Raw genomic sequence first — 17774 nt, 5'->3', positions numbered from 1 at the left:
CTGCCCAACACATTAGTTCATCAGATTTCAGATTCAGATTCAGTTAACCCTTAGGGGTCTAAGCCTATTTTGGCCGTTTTTGAATACTTTTGATTTTGCCTTTATATAGGCTACCACATAAAAACATGTTTAACATGGCCATGCTTGGTATCTTTTTTTTCAGCACAACTTCATCTATTTGATCTGATAATTAATTTTTCACTTGAACTTTACTTTCTTAACACATTGAGCCCAAAATACACAAAAATGACTAAATCCGAGTTGAAAAAATGCACTATTTATTTCAATAGAAAACACAAACATGCTCAATGAACTGTTTTGGAACTTGAAAAAGCAAATATAGGTTGCAAATATTAACATATTAATGTAAAATTGAAATAAAATATTATTTAATACAAATATTTACCATAAAAAGCATGTATATTTATAGGCGTTTTTTTTACCTTGTCAGCTGCAGCTCTTCAAAACAGAGTGCACGGTCATTTTCATGCATTTGCAATACATAAAAACCAGAGAATGAAAGATACAAGTGCTTATATATACATATGTATCTACCTGTGGAAGTAACAGCTGAAGTTAAATGTCCACATAGGCTAATTATAAGTTTAATTCTCTGTGTTATTAACCATTTCATAATCCACAAAAGGTCAGAGGGCACAGATGCCACAGTGCTTTTACTTGAAGTAGCCTATAAAAGGGAGTTTTCCCATCTTATTCCACATTAGGCCTCAGCTCAGAGGGAAAACTTCTACTTCAAATGAGAAAATCTTTGAAGGGAATGTGTTTAGAGGAGTCAGAGATACAGTAGCCTACAGTCGCAGAAGCAGGTGAAATGAAGCTGCAGACAGTTTGTGTCATATTTGATTTCTCTATAAGCGATTCAGCGTTGGACAAGAGTTTGATTGTGGTGCAGTCAAACACTCGAGTCAGTGGATCTGCTCGTGTGTCAGCGTCTATACTCGGCCGGCCGTGGAGGTTGAATGCAGCGATTGTATGAGATCTGGACCGAAGCCACACGGACGTAATGTAATCATGCAAAGTCGTAGAGATTAGCACAGGAGTCAGGATTGTACTGTTACTGTTGATTCAGATTTTCTTTCACGTCTTCTAGTCTGTTACGTTGAATTTCTTCAAACTGAGACACCGAAGAAAGTTTCAGTGTTTCTAAAACTCACTTTGAGTCACAGTTAAAGGTCCAGTGTGTAATAATTAACAAGGTTTATTGGCAAAATCTGAATGAATACAAGTGTATCATCGCTATAAAATAATTTACTCACTGGACCTTTAAACTAACAGAAACTTCCATAATGGGTCAAATGTGTGAAATTGCATCTAATTCAGTTAAAGGGATAGTAGCATTTTTTTTTTAAAGTGGGGTTGTATGATCTACAAATAGCCCCTAAGTACTTTAATTGCAGTAGAAGACTCTCTGCACTCCTCCCGTTAGCAACGCCAGCCCATAATAGCCCTGCCCAGAGATTTACAACACACAGTGTTGTGAACAGACCCAAAGAAACGGCCTATTTTCACGGCCTAAAAGAGGTTTTACCTGAAAAAAAATACACAGTTACATTGAAAATAGGCCGTTTCTTTGGGTCTGTTCACAACACTGTATGTTGTAAATCTCTGAGCAGGGCTATTATGGGCTGGCGTTGCTAACGGGAGGAGTGCAGAGAGTCTTCTACTGCAATTAAAGTACTTAGGGGCTATTTGGAGATCATACAACCCCACTTTAAAAAAATGATACTATCCCTTTAAAGTAAAAAAAAACTGATACAAAACTTTCTCTCTTTTTTACATTTTTATTCAATTGATAGAGAAAAATGTGATTGCATTTACCCTTCTAATGCTACATTCACATGGTCCTGCAGTAATCACCTTTCCCACGTTCAGTAAACGCCTCACACTGTAAATAGCCATATTGCCGCCCCTCTGTAATAATAATCCCCTTGCATCATTTCTGCCTTGGAGTTTGTGTGTTAAAACATGCCTTTATTCTTTATTCCCTCAGCATTAATCCAGTCAGTGATGCCATAGCCGGGCGTTAACGGGTAGATTATATCAGTGCTTGGATTTGATTGGCGCAAGAGTTTCTCACGTCGTTTATTTATGTTTCCTTGAGCGATAATGTGACACATGCCAGAAAATATTCACACAGCGTCAAGGTGAGACGGCCGGCAGCTACGCATGATGCAGGTAGGCACAGGAACACTTATTAACTGTAAAAATAATAATAGTAATACATGTGTTTCTCTTATTTTTTTATGAAAATAGTTTCAGGGAATAAATGGAATTGATTTAAAAGTATACAACTCATTTGAAAAAAAATAAAAAATTAGGCAAAATTTGAAAATGTATCTGATTTATTGTTTATTTCTTTGTTTTTAATTTAGATTTGTTTAAACTTAAACTTTTCTCATAAATACACAACAGGCAGTTTGACATTCAAGCGACGGTAACAAAAACAGAGATAAAATGATAAAGAAAAGCTCCTGATAGAGGCAAAATAAACAAAATCAATCAATGAAATATAAAGAAAACCCATTGTAAAGTGAAATAGTTATGATCCACTATGAAGTGTTGTGTAATCTTAAATGTTTGTTGTTGTTAGAAACACATTTTCTGTAGAAATATTAAGAGGTGAAATAAGAAATATAGATATCTATGAAACTTTTCTCATAATGGCACATAGGCCTAGTAAATACACAACAGGCAGTTTGACATTCAAGCGACGGTAACAAAAACAGAGATAAAAAGATAAAGAAAAGAGACAGGATTTATCTGATAGAGGCAAAATAAACAAAATCAATCAATGAAATATAAACAAAACCCGTTGTAAAGTGAAATAGTTATGATCCAGTATAAAGTGTTGTGTAATCTTAAATGTTTGTTGTTGTTAGAAATACATTTTCTGTAGAAATATTAAGAGTTGAAATAAGTTGTTATCTGTTATTTTAACTTTGACCCCCCGGAGGCTCTTTAACGGCCCCCGCGTGGCCCCCGAACCAGAGGTTGAAGCTCCCTGCACTAAATTCATATGAAGTAGCTCTTGATTCTCCAGTTTAAACAAACATTTACGTTGTAGTGTCGTGAAAACTGCTTCAATGACGATGCAGCACAACAGATAACACAGAGTTTTTTCTGGGAAGTGTTTGTCTGTCTGTGTGTGATTTTGCACTTTGATCAGCTGCACACACCGGTCAACATTTCTGTGTTTGCCTTTACTGTATAGAAGAAGGGACAGGAAAGGGGGGGGTAGAAAGATTGCACTGGAAACATCCCAGCTGTACTGTACAGCCCCAGTGGCCTAATGGATAAGGCACTGGCCTCCTAAGCCAGGGATTGTGGGTTCGAGTCCCATCTGGGGTGATCTTCAGCAGAGTGGCGCAGCGGAAGCGTGCTGGGCCCATAACCCAGAGGTCGATGGATCGAAACCATCCTCTGCTAGAGACGATGTTTTAACTCGACCTTTATTATTATCTGCAGCGAGGTTATGCATTTATAATGAGGCATTAGGAGTAAAGCTCTTCCTATGTGTCTGCTTTCTCTGCTCCGTCCTCACCACTGACTTTAAGCTGAGTCACGTTGGGAGGCTTATGTGAACGAGTCATGTGGCTTTTACCACAAAAAAGAAAAAAAAAATCTGCCAATGCACCTGACACCACCTTTTCCCCCAGTGATGCCTGGATCATTCATTTCTGTGTGTGGGAGCTGATACTTGTCTGTATTTTAAGTTTTGCAGATCCCGATCGGGAATGTGATAAGGAAGCAGCTCTATGTGTGTTTAAAGGACCAGTTCAACCTGCTTTTTTATTTTTATTGACTTACCCCAGGGCCGTTGTATAGGAGAGAAAGGTGATGATAACTCTAGGGGCCCAGCGCCCAGTGGGGCCCATAAAAAACCCCAGCAGTCTAATCTTTGTATGACTGATTTATTCTGCATAAGACACTGACTAATACTCATAGTACACTGTATAAACTCAACATCTTTCCAAGAATTTTTGTCTTATTTCTTGTCCAAATGTCTCATTTCTAGTCAAAACTAATCTCTTTCCACTTAAAATAAGACTCATCACCTAAAAATTAACTTGTTTTTAGATCATTTTCACTCGTTTCAAACAAATTTTCACTTGAAATAAGTAGAAAAATCTGCCAGTGAAAGTAAGTTTTTGTGCTTGTAATAAGGAAGAAAAACTTGTTCCACTATCAGATTTTTTCTACTTATTCCAAGTAAAAATCTGCTTGAAAGGAGTAAAAAGTGTCTAAAAACAAGCTACTTTTAATATGATGTGTCTTATTTTAAGTAGAATGAGATTTGCGTTTTGACTAGAAATAAGACAAATATTCTTGGTAAGATACTTGAGTTTTTGCAGTGTGATGCTGCATTAGCATCAAAACAAAGTAGGCTAAATAATAAATGATAATACATACGTAGTCTAAGAAAAAAAAACTGGAAGTTAGGGGGAGGGGCCCACTTTAGTATTCTTTAAGGGGGCCCAGAATTCCTAGCAACGGCCCTGCTTACCCTCTCTTTATAACCGCACGTTCAGCAGCTGGAGTGAAACAGGAATCAGTGTGGTGTCACTGCACTGATTCACTGAGCTGATTTCATCCTAAATCTTCCACCGACCACGAAACACAGACTTTCTTCTGATTTATTGGTCCATTTAGTGTAGTGAGAGCAGGGATCAGAGTGAGGCGGAGCTGAAACAATGGGCGAAGGAACATGAATGGGGTCAAGTGGGGCTTGTTGGGTGTCTGAGTAGAGGAGAGGAGAGTGCATCCATCAGCTGCAGCTGTTGAGCAAACCAAAACAGAGCGGGAACAGGAAATTAAAAGTGTGTTTGAGGTCTGTGTTGTTTGAGCCAATACAGTAAGCACACAGTATTACAAGATATTTGTAATGCAGCCACAACAGGGGGGATAAAGCAATATTTATTCTTGCTGAAGGGATGGTATTTCTTTTTCTTTATTTTTTTTTTAACCCATTCTAATTCTAAAAGAGCTTTTTCCCACAGGCCGTAAGGATCATGAACATGTCATGATTTTGTTTATTTGTATCTGTATGTATGTATATCTATCTATCTATCTATCTATCTATCTATCTATCTATCTATCTATCTATCTATCTATCTATCTATCTATCTATCTATCTAGCTATCTATCTAGCTATCTATCTATCTAGTCTGTGCTAAATTGAAAAAAAAAAAATTAAAGCTGCACCTTGTTAGCTATAGCTTAGCATAAAGTCAAAATGTAAATGCATAACTTTGTTCAAGTGCATGCACATCTATCTATCTTAACACTTAAAACTTGGATATTTTGTTCACTAAAACAAGAATTGATGCACTTTTCCTTTTGTCTCTTCAGGAGAGTTGTGCTGCAGCTGAGAAACGAGGCCTCGACAACTTGGCCTACGAGTATGGGAGTCAGAATGAGCTCTACCCTCCCCCTAAAGCGGTCTCCAGCGTGACCTTTAAACTCCCGGGTCTCTCCGCCGAGCACCAGGCCCGGGCCGTGGAGAGCAGCATCTCCATCCTGAAGGGAGTGCTGGGCGTCGGCCTGTCGCTGCCCCAAAAACTCGCCAAAGTGAACTATGACACCTCAGTCATCACGACCAAAGAGATCGCCCTGGAGCTGCAGCGGCTGGGGCACGGCGCGGCGGTGCAGGCGGCGGTGCGGATCGGGGTGGACGGGATGCACTGTCAGTCCTGCGTGCAGACCATCGAGGGCCGGGTGGGCGAGCTGCCCGGGGTGGCCCACGTCCGGGTGTCCCTGGAAGACAAAGCAGCGCTGGTTGTGTTCCAGCCGCTCCTGGTGGCACAGCGGGAACTGAGGGACAAGATCGAAGACATGGGCTTCGACGCCGCTTTGTTATCACCCGAGGACCCGTCCGCACAGGATGTCGACTTCTGGCGGACGGAGACTGTGATTGTACGGATCGTAGGGATGACTTGCAACTCTTGCGTGCAGTCCATAGAGGGGAGGATCGCTCAGGAGAAGGGAGTGCAGTCCATAGCGGTGTCGCTGAAGGACGAAAAGGGAACGATAACGTTTGACCCCCGCCTGACGCAGCCGGAGCGCCTCAGGGCGGCGATCGAGGACATGGGCTTTGACGCTTCGCTTCAAGGCAGAGGTGGGAGAAAGTCCCTATGTTGCAAGATTAAGTAGAGTCTCAAGTCTTTGCTCTCAAGTCCCAAGTCAAGTCCAAGTCCTAAGATTTTTGTTTCGAGTCCAACCAAGTCCTAAGATTCCAAGTCCTAACGCTTTTTACGAGTCGATTGTCAGGAGAATTTAAATCTTACTGTAAAACACCACACACTACAGGAGAATGTCATAAAATAATCTCAAGAGCCTAGAAAATAATCGGGCGATTTTTGTCTTTGGTCTGAAGGGGAAAAATCGAGGCAAAAACAGCCAGATTATCTTTATGTGTGGTAGGCTTTAGTGTGTTGGCATTAATTATACAGCCAAGACTGATAACCAGGGCCGTTGTATAGGGGAGAAAGGTGATGATAATTCTAGGGGCCCAGCGCCCAGTGGGGCCCATAAAAAACCCCAGTAGTCTAATCTTTGTATGACTGAATTATTCTGCGTAAGACACTGACTAATACTCATAGTACACTATAAAAACTCAACATCTTTCCAAGAATATTTGTCTTATTTCTTGTCCAAATGTCTCATTTCTAGTCAAAACTAATCTCTTTCCACTTAAAATAAGACTCATTACCTAAAAATTAACTTGTTTTTAGATCATTTTCACTTAAATTCACAATAAGTAGAAAAATCTGCCAGTGAAAGTAAGTTTTTTGTGCTTGTAATAAGGAAGAAAAACTTGCTCCACTATCAGATTTTTTCTACTTATTCCAAGTGAAAATCTGCTTGAAAGAAGTAAAAAAGTGTCTAAAAACAAGCTACTTTTAATATGATGAGTCTTATTTTAAGTATAATGAGATTTGTTTTGACTAGAAATGACATTTTGACTAGAAATAAGACAAATATTCTTGGTAAGATACTTGAGTTTTTGCAGTGTAATGCTGCATTAGCATCAAAACAAAGAAGGCTAAATAAAAAACGATAATACATACGTAGTCTTAGAAAAAAAAAGGAAAAGTTAGGGGGACACTTGTCTTGTCTCAGCTCTTCATCTTGTTTCCGTTTCCCAGCAGAGAGGAAGGAGTTTGTTTTGGAACGCGAGTGGCATTGAACTGGTTTTTCAGCTCGACGTAGAAAAGCTCTTTGTTAGAGCCGAGGCCCTCAAACGATTTATATTCCCGCCATCATTCATGCAAAGAATTTCACGCTGCCCAGGAATTCCTGTGTGTGCATGATATGTTAAGATGCATTCATGAAAACTCTGTTATTTATAACCTCATGAGAACCACGGCAGCGGAAGCTCCTGTATGTTATGTGGAGATTAGTGTCTAATCTGCACCGGTCACCTCGTATTCACCTCACCTCAGTTTCCACCAGTTACCGTGGAAACCAGACCAAGTATGCTCTCGGAGAGCCCTTCACGTGTCTTTCTTGTTGGATTTAGAAATGACAAAAGCAGTTTTTGCCAAGACGTGGAATTAACTCAGATTTGAGTCGACTCTTTTTCAATTTTCAGCTGTCAGGGCGGAGTCGCATCAGAGTTTCAGCTTTTAACGCACGAAACAGTTCAGTTTTGATATTTACCAGTGTGCTGTCAAGGATTGGGAGAGAAATCAATTCATAACAGCTGCTCAAACTGAATTCATTTCAGAGGGAATGATGAGTTTGGGATAAATTCCCTCAACAACAATCACCTTAATGGCTTGAAAATCGTATTTATTCATACACAAAACACTTTGTAATGCAAAACTAGAGTCACAAACACGGATGAATGCAAATTTAAACAGACAAAACAAACAAAGACAAGCAGAGAAAATGGAATAAAAACAGTAAAAGCTGCAAAAACACCCAGAGAAAAAGCAAAGAATCAGGGAAATAAACCATTTTTCCCCCAGTAAATGTAAATTACAGCTATAGTCTGTATTGTTGTATGGCAGCTGTAGTATATGGGCCAATGACATGATGCAACCCAGTCTCAAGTGGTGTAACCGGTATTTTTCCATAAATATCTGACTATATACAGGAGAATATATCTGGACTCAAATGTGGAATAGTTCACTTTTGCAAAGCAGCACTGTTTACGGAAATACAGCAAAATATCTATTTCTATTCAAAGTTTTCAGAAAAAAAGTATACTTTTTATAAGTACACTTGTAGGTGGATAAAATATTTTGTATTTATCATTGTTTTGTGGTGACACCCAGGGCCGTTGCTAGGAATTCTGGGCCCCCTGAAAGAATACTTAAGTGGGCCCCTACCCCCCTAACTTTTCCAGTTTTTTTTTCTTAGACTACGTATGTATTATCATTTCTTATTTAGCCTACTTTGTTTTGATGCTAATGCAGCATTACTATGAGTATTAGTCAGGGTCTTATACAGAATAATTCAGTCATACAAAGATTAGACTACTGGGGTTTTTTGTGGGCCCCACTGGGCGCTGGGCCCCTAGAATTATCATCACCTTTCTCCGGCCCTGGTGACACCATTTGACATTTTCAATGCATTCAGTCTTATTTTTGTTAAAAAAAAAAAAAGGTTCAAATGTCATAACAACAACAAATCTGATACTTATAAAACATTTATTTATTTTCAGTTATTTAAAGCAGAAGTAAGCGATCCGGTCGTTTTGGCTAATGCTGCGTTCCAGGCAGGCTTTTGAAACCGTAAGTTACAGCTTCAAGTCACGACTTACGACTTTGTAGCGTTCCAGGCAACCCACTCGTGTTTCTCCGACCTGTTTTACCTGTGAAAGTCAACGGCCACTCGTAACTTCTGACCCGTGAACTCATACCAGATCGAACTGGTACGACTTCACAGGTCGGAAAAACACGAGTTACGAGTTGCCTTGAACGCACCATAACGTCTTGTCAGCCGATGGAGTTAGCAGCCCCCGCCCTCGTCATGGATCTATTGGTCCTCGTTCCTACGTCACCACATTCAGGCGCATCCCTTGGCTGCACACACAGAGAGGACTGCCCCTTTATGCCGTTCTCTCTCCTCATTGGATAAAACTTGTAGGATACGAGAAAAGTTTTCTCCTGGGCTCAGAGCAGAGCAGAGTGACTGACAGACCCGTGTTTCAGACCAAACACTCTATGTAAGTGATTGCTGTCGGAAGATATAACTATTTAAGACTTATATTAACACAAAAATATCGCTTACTTCTGCTTTAAATCAATTTTTCATTTGTCATTTAGCTGTCACTGTCTAGTCTCTGCTTCTGTTCTTCCTCCTCAGAGCCTGTAAACAGCCCCCAGAGCCCCGACAGACAGACTGACTCGCCGTCGTCCAGTAACAGAGTCAGTAACGGCACCGGATCGCAGATCAACGCTGCAGGATGTCGGCCCAGCTCGGCCGATATTAAAGTCCAGAAATGCTTCATCAGTGTGACGGGAATGACCTGCGCCTCCTGCGTGGCCAACATCGAGAGGAACCTGCTCAAACACAAGGGTGTGTTGCATTCACCTGCATCAATGGGGGATTCCCTAAACTCAGCTCTGACTCACTGATAAAAAAAAATTATATGATAAACAAACAGGAATCTTGTTTGTGTGACCCTCAGATGATCCCTTAATTTTTTACCACACTCATTAACCCCTTCTTGGCCAGTTGTTTTAGCTGCAAAAACACATGATTTCTCATACTTTGTTCTTATTTTATTATTTTATTTTATCATTTTTTATTCCTGTTTATATTCTGAAGGTTTTTACAGAAGGGATTGTTGATATATCACCCATACAACATTTTATTCCAAAAACAAAAAAAGCGAAATTTGATTTTTTTTTAGGGCTGGTGACAGTATTTTCTCATTTACATGCTAAAAAAAGATATCCAAAATCCCCTTGGTGAAAACTTTTGACTCTAATATGTCAACAAAATAAAACAAGTGGTTACCGTAGTTTTGAATTTTGAAAGTAGTTTTATCCATTGTTCAGATTTAAGTTCTGGAAATGTATGATGCATATTTCATCAGATACTGCCCCATTTACACATTTAAACATAAAATTTGACAAAACTTGTAATACAAAAAATATTCGTCTTAATGTGAGTAATAAACTTGGGAAGTTTCATGGTGATATCTGTTTTTACCTTAAAATACATTAAAAAACCCATAGGTGGAGGTGGACATTTGTCCAGTGAAGGGTCATGGATGTGGTAAAAATTAATTACGGGCCCAAAAAATGGACTTTCATGCTGAAATTTGGGACATCCAGAGTTTACCCAAAGATACACCTCCTTGCCAAAAACCAGGCCCCAGTGACCTTTCATTTGACCGTGGGGAGTTGGGAAAGTGTGAGAGGTGGACAGAAATGTCCAGGGGTCATCAGTGTTTCACGATCTTGTGACTTTCAGGAATCGTCTCCGTGCTGGTGTCGCTCATGGCGGGAAAAGCGGAGGTGAAGTACGACCCGGACGTCGTCAACGCGGCCAAAGTGACCCAGCTCGTGGAGGACTTGGGCTTCGGAGCCAAGTTGATGGAAGACAACGCGGTGACGCATGGGAAGCTGGACCTCACCGTGAGTCTTCTCTTCGCCAACACCACATGACCTCTAAGCGCCAGAACCAGTGAACCTCACCCAGGGCCGTTGCTAGGAATTCTGGGCCCCCTTAAAGAATACTAAAGTGGGCCCCTCCCCCTAACTTTTCCTTTTTTTTTTCTTAGACTATGTATGTATTATCGTTTTTTATTTAGCCTATTTTGTTTTGATGCTAATGCAGCATCACACTGCAAAAACTCAAGTATCTTAGCAAGAATATTTGTCTTATTTCTAGTCAAAATGTCATTTCTAGTCAAAACAAATCTCATTCTACTTAAAATAAGACACATCATATTAAAAGCAGCTTGTTTTTTGACACTTTTTACTTCTTTCAAGCAGATTTTCACTTGGAATAAGTAGAAAAAATCTGATAGTGGAGCAATTTTTTCTTCCTTATTACAAGCACAAAAAACTTACTTTCACTGGCAGATTTTTCTATTTATTGTGAATTTAAGTGAAAATTATCTAAAAACAAGTTCATTTTTAGGTGATGAGTCTTATTTAAAGTGGAAAGAGATTAGTTTTGACTAGAAATGAGACATTTGGACAAGAAATAAGACAAATATTCTTGGAAAGATGTAGAGTTTTTACAGTGTACTATGAGTATTAGTCAGGGTCTTACGCAAAATAAATCAGTCATACAAAGATTAGACTACTGGGGTTTTTTATGGGCCCCACTGGGCGCTGGGCCCCTAGAATTATCATCACCTTTCTCCCCTATACAACGGCCCTGACCTCACCGTCTCACACCCGTGTCTCGCTTCCAAAGGTGACGGGGATGACGTGCGCCTCGTGCGTCCACAACATCGAGTCCAAGCTCACCTCAACCAAAGGGATCCTCGGGGCCTCGGTGGCGCTCGCCACCAACAAAGCGCAGGTCCAGTTTGACCCGGACGTGCTCGGAGCTCGAGATATCATCAAAATCATTCAGGTAGTTGTTGCTGATTCTTCTACATCCTTGTCTTTAAAGGCTTTAACATCACATCTTGACGTTGTGTTTCGCCGTAGAGCCTCGGGTTTGAGGCCAGTCTGGTGAAGGCCGGATTCAAAAACAACCTCGACCACGCAGAAGAAATTAGACAGCAAGTATCTGTTTTAAAATTGTCCTAAAAATGCTGCATTATGCTCAGAAATATGTTTGAAGTTGATTTAATCAGTTTGAAATAAGGATGTTCTGACCTCTTTGACCTCTGCTGTTAATTTCTCTAACCCAGCATCCCTATTTTAATAAGCTTGAACATCAAACTCTTGTGTTTGCATATTAAATTCATGCATAAGCTGCTTAAAGGGATATGCCAACTTTCTTTTTTTGTGTCTTGCCTCACTCCCGAGTCGATGACCAGCAGATAGACACCATCCTTTCAACTGTGCGTGCAGTAACAAGGGAGATAGAGCCGTATCGCCCGTAATTAGCTTAGCTCAAACACTGGAAGTGTATGGGTAGTGTTAGCCTGCCTCCACCTAAAGTCATCAGAGAAACTCTTCAGCAACTCTAAACGGACCGATCTTCGTCTCAGAGCTGACAAAACTCTCCGGTAAGGCATCTTGAGCGGTCAAATGCCGCTAACGGGACCAGATCGGTCAAAACGGAGGGTTGAAACAAAGACGGTTTATTTTGGTTCAAGCTAGCTACATCGAGGGTAGGTTAGCTTCCTATTTCAAAGTAAAAGCACAAATTCTATCGTCATGGTTTTCTGTATGTAAAGGGCAACGGGTGTTTTATTTTGTGAAAGTAACCAGAAGTGCGTTGGTCACAACGGCTAGCTTGAGTAGCGCTGAATTTGTCAGAACAAAACTGTAAACAGCTGGTATTTAGACAAATTAACGACACACTGCTGATCTAAACGGCTACTTTCTCACCTAAAAATATTTGAAATGTTGATAAAGTGATATATTTACAGAATTTAGAGCTAAAATGAAATCAGTTTCTGACTGCTGATTTCGGCTCAGGTAGGAGGCAGGCTAACACTACCCATACACTTCCAGTGTTTGAGCTAAGCTAATTACGGCGATACGGCTCTATCTCCCTTGTTACTGCACGTACAGTGGAAAGGATGGTGTCTATCTGCTGGTCATGGACTCGGGAGTGAGGCAAGACATGAAAAAAAAATGTTGGCGTATCACTTTAAATGTGTGAAAATCCTTATAAAACATGATGTGTTTCTTTCTTGTGTGTGAACAGGTGGAAGAACTCCTTCCTGCTCAGCCTGGTCTTCGGCCTGCCCGTCATGGGCCTCATGATCTACATGATGGTGATGGACAGCCAGCACAAGGAGCACGGAGGCTCCATGCCCGAGGACCAGAACCTGCTGCCGGGCCTGTCCCTCCTCAACCTGGCCTTCTTCGTGCTCTGCACACCTGTACAGGTAAGAACCACGGGAGAAAAATAACCCGAGGAAGAAGCACAGCAGAAGACGATGTCCACTCTCTTTCTTGTTCACTGCAAAAACTCAAAAATCTTTCCAAGAATATTTGTCTTATTTCTTGTCAAAATGTCTCATTTCTAGTCAAAACTAATCTCTTTCCACTAAACTCATTGAGTGCCAACCACGTAATTTCTCGTTTTTCGTTCCCAAAGGTTGAGCACCTTTCATAAAAGACGCTGTATCTCCTTTTCTAGAAAAAAAGCAGGGATTTTGGTGAAACCCAGCCATGTTTAGCTTGACTTTTCTCAGGATCAGAGGCTCGTAGAAAGAAACGGTTTGTGGCCATTTGAAGCAGAAAGTTTCACCTTTCAAATGAGCCACAGTATGTGTTGGTGGCAATAATATAGAATACACTGTGGCTCTACAAAAATCGTCAAAAATGGTCTAAATTGCCGGTACACTTGACTAAAACTTTGGAAAGTAGCGCGACACTCAATGAGTTAAAATGAGACTCATCACCTAAAAATTAACTTGTTTTTAGATCATTTTCACTTGTTTCAAACAAATTTTCACTTGAAATAAGTAGAAAAATCTGCCAGTGAAAGCAGGTTTTCTGTGCTTGTAATAAAAAAGAAAAACTTGCTTCACTATCAGATTTTTCTACTTATTTCAAGTAAAAATATGCTTGAAAGAAGTAAAAATTGTACAAAAACAAGATAATTTCTATGTGATGAGTCTTATTTTAAGTATAATTTGATTTGTTTTGACTAGAAATGACATTTTGACTAGAAATAAGACAAATATTCTTGGTAAGATTTTGAGTTTTTGCTGTGTTTCCCTTGCAGATCTTCGGCGGCCGGTACTTCTACGTCCAGGCGTACCGCTCGCTGAAACACCGCACGGCCAACATGGACGTGCTGATCGTGCTGGCCACCTCCATCGCCTACGTGTACTCCTGCGTGGTGCTGGTGGTCGCCATGGCGGAGCGAGCCAGCCAGAGCCCCGTCACCTTCTTCGACACTCCGCCCATGCTCTTCGTCTTCATCGCTCTGGGTCGATGGCTGGAGCACGTTGCAAAGGTAAAATGGGAATTTAAAAAACTTTAAAAATACTGTTGTTTTTGGTCTGTTTTTTAATTTCTGTTGTCTTTTATTTTATTTTTTGTTATATGAAATAGATTCAAACATGAAAATCAAACAGTTTTTAAAGGGATAGTTCAACGTTTTTGGCAAGTTGGCCCATTGCCATAATCCCTATAGTTTTTTAGGAGTAGGTTCGTTACTTGTAACTGTCGGTGCAAGCTATTTTTAGAGCGGCGGAGCAGAGCTGTGAGCTGCTCAGAGCTACGCTACGGAGACAGAGTTGTTTTCGAGGCAAATGCAGAGACTGCTTGCTGAAAAACTGCCCCCGACTGGAAAGCGTATCAGCTGTTTTGCATGAATTTCCCTCTACAACAACTCTGTGTGGTAACGTTGTGTTATTATCTCATAGTGTGGTGAATGTGCAGGTCACAACTTGTCCACCAGAGCGTTTTGGAGTCGTTGGATTGTGTATTTGTTGAGTTTGAAGAGGGAAACCAAGAAATTCCATAATGAGCCTCCGTAGCGTAGCTCTGAGCAGCTCGCGGCTCTTCTCCGCCGTTCTAAAAATACCTTGCACCGACAAATAAGGGTAACGAACCTGCTGCTATGACTATAGGGATTATGGCAATGGGCCAACTTGCCAAAATGTTGAACTATCCCTTTAAAATGTAGTCAATTGCAATTTGACACTCAAAAAGAATGCTTGTGTGTCAATTTTATTTTTTGTATTTCAAAATGAAAGTTAAATAAACCAATTGTTTTTGTTTTTTTTAATTCCCACTCATCAAAAGAGTGAAGTCAGTCAGTTTGATTGATATTTTTTCTGTATGACTTGTGTTATTCTTCATACGTCTGGACTAACTGAGGGTTTATTGTTTTATTGTGATATGACACCGCATGTGGAGGTGTGTCTGCTCATGCTGCCGCTCTAATATTCTGATGACTCCTCACTGGGATGCTATTACAGGTCACGGCAGAAGTGGCTGACTGTAGTTGTAGATTAACTTTCCATCAGCTGCTGCCGTAACTCTGTCAGAAGACCACAGTAAATTCCGCTTGTGACCTTGTTGTAAAATCCCATGCCAGGCAGCAGCAGCAATCAAGTTCGACCGGTTTTATTCATCATGAATCACCTTTATATAAGAGTTCATTTTGAAAGGAAAAGCTTGAGACAGCTCGATTTTTGTCTTTTCCTGTGACTTTTATTGTACTTTTATTGTTGTAATAATTGATGAAACAAGAAATTTATATACACTAATAAATACTTTCTTCTGTCTGCAGAGTAAAACCTCAGAGGCGTTGGGCAAACTAATGTCTCTCCAAGCTACTGATGCCACTGTGGTCACTCTAGGACCCGATCACTCCATCATCAGGTGAGACACCACATATGTCAATGATATAGACCGAATCTCCTTGTTTACATTCTACTTCCGGGTAGAAAACCAGCACGTAATTTGAATGAGATCAATAGTAACGAACGAGAGTTTAGCTATATATCATATTTTTCACGCCCTATCACTGTTTAGACAAATCTGAAATTATTGAAGAAACATTACTATTTCTGTGTGTGTGTTTTGTGTTGCTATGTGTTGTATTTATTCAGTTTGGGGGAATCACAGTGTCTAGAAAGCATCAGTGGCTGCAGCTAACGGTAGCTAAGCTAACGGTAGCTAAGCTAACGGTAGCTAAGCTAACGGCGCTAGCTAAGCTAACAGCAGGACGTCAGCTGTTAAAACCCTCCCGTTGTGGGACATGACATGAAACTACTCCAGTTACCTAAGTCATGTTGTAACTCAGATATCCGCTGGAGAAAATATTTTTTCATGGAGCGTTTATTGAGTCACTGAGTTATTAAAGTTAAACAGGTAGCTAACCGTTAGCCCGGCTAATCTATGATAACCATGACTAATTACAAAAATGTGCACACATAAATAGTAATGTTTGTCCAGTCATTGGTTTTATAAACTTTACAAACATCAGATTAGTCTAAACGGTGATATAGTGACATGAAAAATTAGATATATATAGATATAGCGAAACTCTCGTCCGTCACTATTGTTCTCATGCTGGTTTTCTACCCGGAAGTAGTTGTAAACAACAAGGCGATTCGTCCTATATATTTCTTTTAATCATATTTTTTAACAGTGAATATCTGTGTGTGTGTCAGTGAGGAGCAGGTGGTGGTGGAGCTGGTCCAGAGGGGCGACGTGGTCAAGGTCGTCCCGGGAGGGAAGTTCCCCGTGGACGGGAAGGTGATGGAGGGAAGCTCCATGGCCGACGAGTCCTTGATCACAGGTAGGAGCTTCTGGATTCAATCTGCTATGCAGGGCCGGCCCAAGGCATGTGTTCATGTCAACCACCCAAATATGCAATTACTTAAGGTAAATTTTACTTATTTTTCGCATAAATGTGCTTGTAACAAATTGCCTTAATATATAATAATACTTGTAATCACTTATCTATCATGCAAATATGCTAATTAGAATATTACATGGTCAAAACATGTATCAGGCACCAGTATTCCTGGTCTAGGAGGAATACAAAGGAGTAATGGTCATTTTAAGAACCTGAAAAAAATGGCGATGGCACAAGGCGATATTTGAATTTTTAGGGCTGGTGGTATTTTCTCATTTACAGAGTGATAAAAAGAGATATCCAAAATCCCCTCTGTAAAAACTTCTGACTCTAGTATGTCAACAAAATAAAACAAGAATTTTGAAAGTAGCTTTATCCATTGTTCAGATTTCGGTTCTGGAAATGTATGCAAATTCGCGCATATTGAATTAGATATTGCCTCATTTACATATGTAAACATACAATTTGACAAAACTTGTAATACAAAAAATATTTGTCTTAATGTAAGTGATAAACTTGGGAAGTTTCATGGTGATATCTGTTGGTTAAAAATTTTACCCTATTCACCTGGGGTGTCTCCTCAGGCTTCCTATCCATCTTGGACGCCATCTTGAAAATAACACCTTTCTAGTGGTCAAACTTTGGTAAACTTTTAGTATGTTATTAAGGACATCTAATACTATGAAAAACAGCTGAGAAACCTTTTGTTAGAATTTTTTTGGGGTCAAGTCATATTTGCACCTGACTATAAGCGAACTAAGCACCTGCTTGGGGCCCCGTGACTATTGGGGGGCCCCAAAAGGCAAGTAACTTTTTTAAATTGTAGTGCGTAACTTTTGTCGATCCACTGCGTAATTACAAAAAACGTATTAGATTATTGTTGCATTTCAAATTGTTGTTGCACATTTCTGTTGCAGTAGCCTATATTTAAAACGAAAAATGTAAAAAAAAGAAGATGATACAGTGTGTTTACAGTAAATGCAGTGTCTGTTGGTTTATTTTGTTACTTTTAGTCGACCTATAGGTGACATTCAGTATCCCAATACTACATCAATTTGAAGATGAAATGTAAATCAAGCTTTTAGCTGAATTTGGTGCCTTCAGAATAAAAACCATAGATAAAATAGGTAAAAACCTGCTAGGATATGATGATTCGTAATGACAGAGTAAAAAATGAAATTATTGGCAGTAATAGAGGGGGCACCAAAATAAAGATTTAGCTTAGGGCCCCATGGAGGCTTGGGCCGGCCCTGCTGCTATGACTCATGTTTCCAAACTCTTATTGCGTTATTATTTTATACACAGCTCATGAAATCTGACTTTACAGCCTTAGGATG

At 40.0% G+C, this 17774-nt stretch overlaps 1 protein-coding gene and 2 non-coding genes across 3 annotated transcripts in view; all 3 read left to right on the top strand.

The window, feature by feature from the left end:
- atp7b (ATPase copper transporting beta) overlaps window positions 1–17774 on the top strand; it is a 39655-nt gene that overhangs the window by 815 nt on the left and 21066 nt on the right. The window contains exons 2-10 of the mRNA XM_085802232.1: window positions 5371–6136; window positions 9334–9546; window positions 10450–10613; window positions 11404–11565; window positions 11643–11716; window positions 12817–13000; window positions 13846–14079; window positions 15364–15455; window positions 16250–16377. Of these exons, the coding sequence (XP_085658358.1) occupies window positions 5371–6136; window positions 9334–9546; window positions 10450–10613; window positions 11404–11565; window positions 11643–11716; window positions 12817–13000; window positions 13846–14079; window positions 15364–15455; window positions 16250–16377 (2017 nt within the window). The remainder of the gene's footprint in view (window positions 1–5370; window positions 6137–9333; window positions 9547–10449; window positions 10614–11403; window positions 11566–11642; window positions 11717–12816; window positions 13001–13845; window positions 14080–15363; window positions 15456–16249; window positions 16378–17774) is intronic.
- On the top strand, window positions 3297–3369 carry trnar-ccu (transfer RNA arginine (anticodon CCU)). Its single transcript has one exon. It is a non-coding gene; the product is annotated as a tRNA-Arg (tRNA).
- Window positions 3376–3447, top strand: trnam-cau (transfer RNA methionine (anticodon CAU)). Its single transcript has one exon. It is a non-coding gene; the product is annotated as a tRNA-Met (tRNA).

Source organism: Trachurus japonicus, chromosome 2 (assembly GCF_045865225.1).
Source record: "Trachurus japonicus isolate A0001 chromosome 2, Traja_1.0".
Classification (NCBI taxonomy): Eukaryota; Metazoa; Chordata; class Actinopteri; order Carangiformes; family Carangidae; genus Trachurus; species Trachurus japonicus.
The sequence above is the reverse complement of the archived record's forward strand: the minus strand, read 5'-3'. Positions and strand labels throughout refer to the sequence as shown.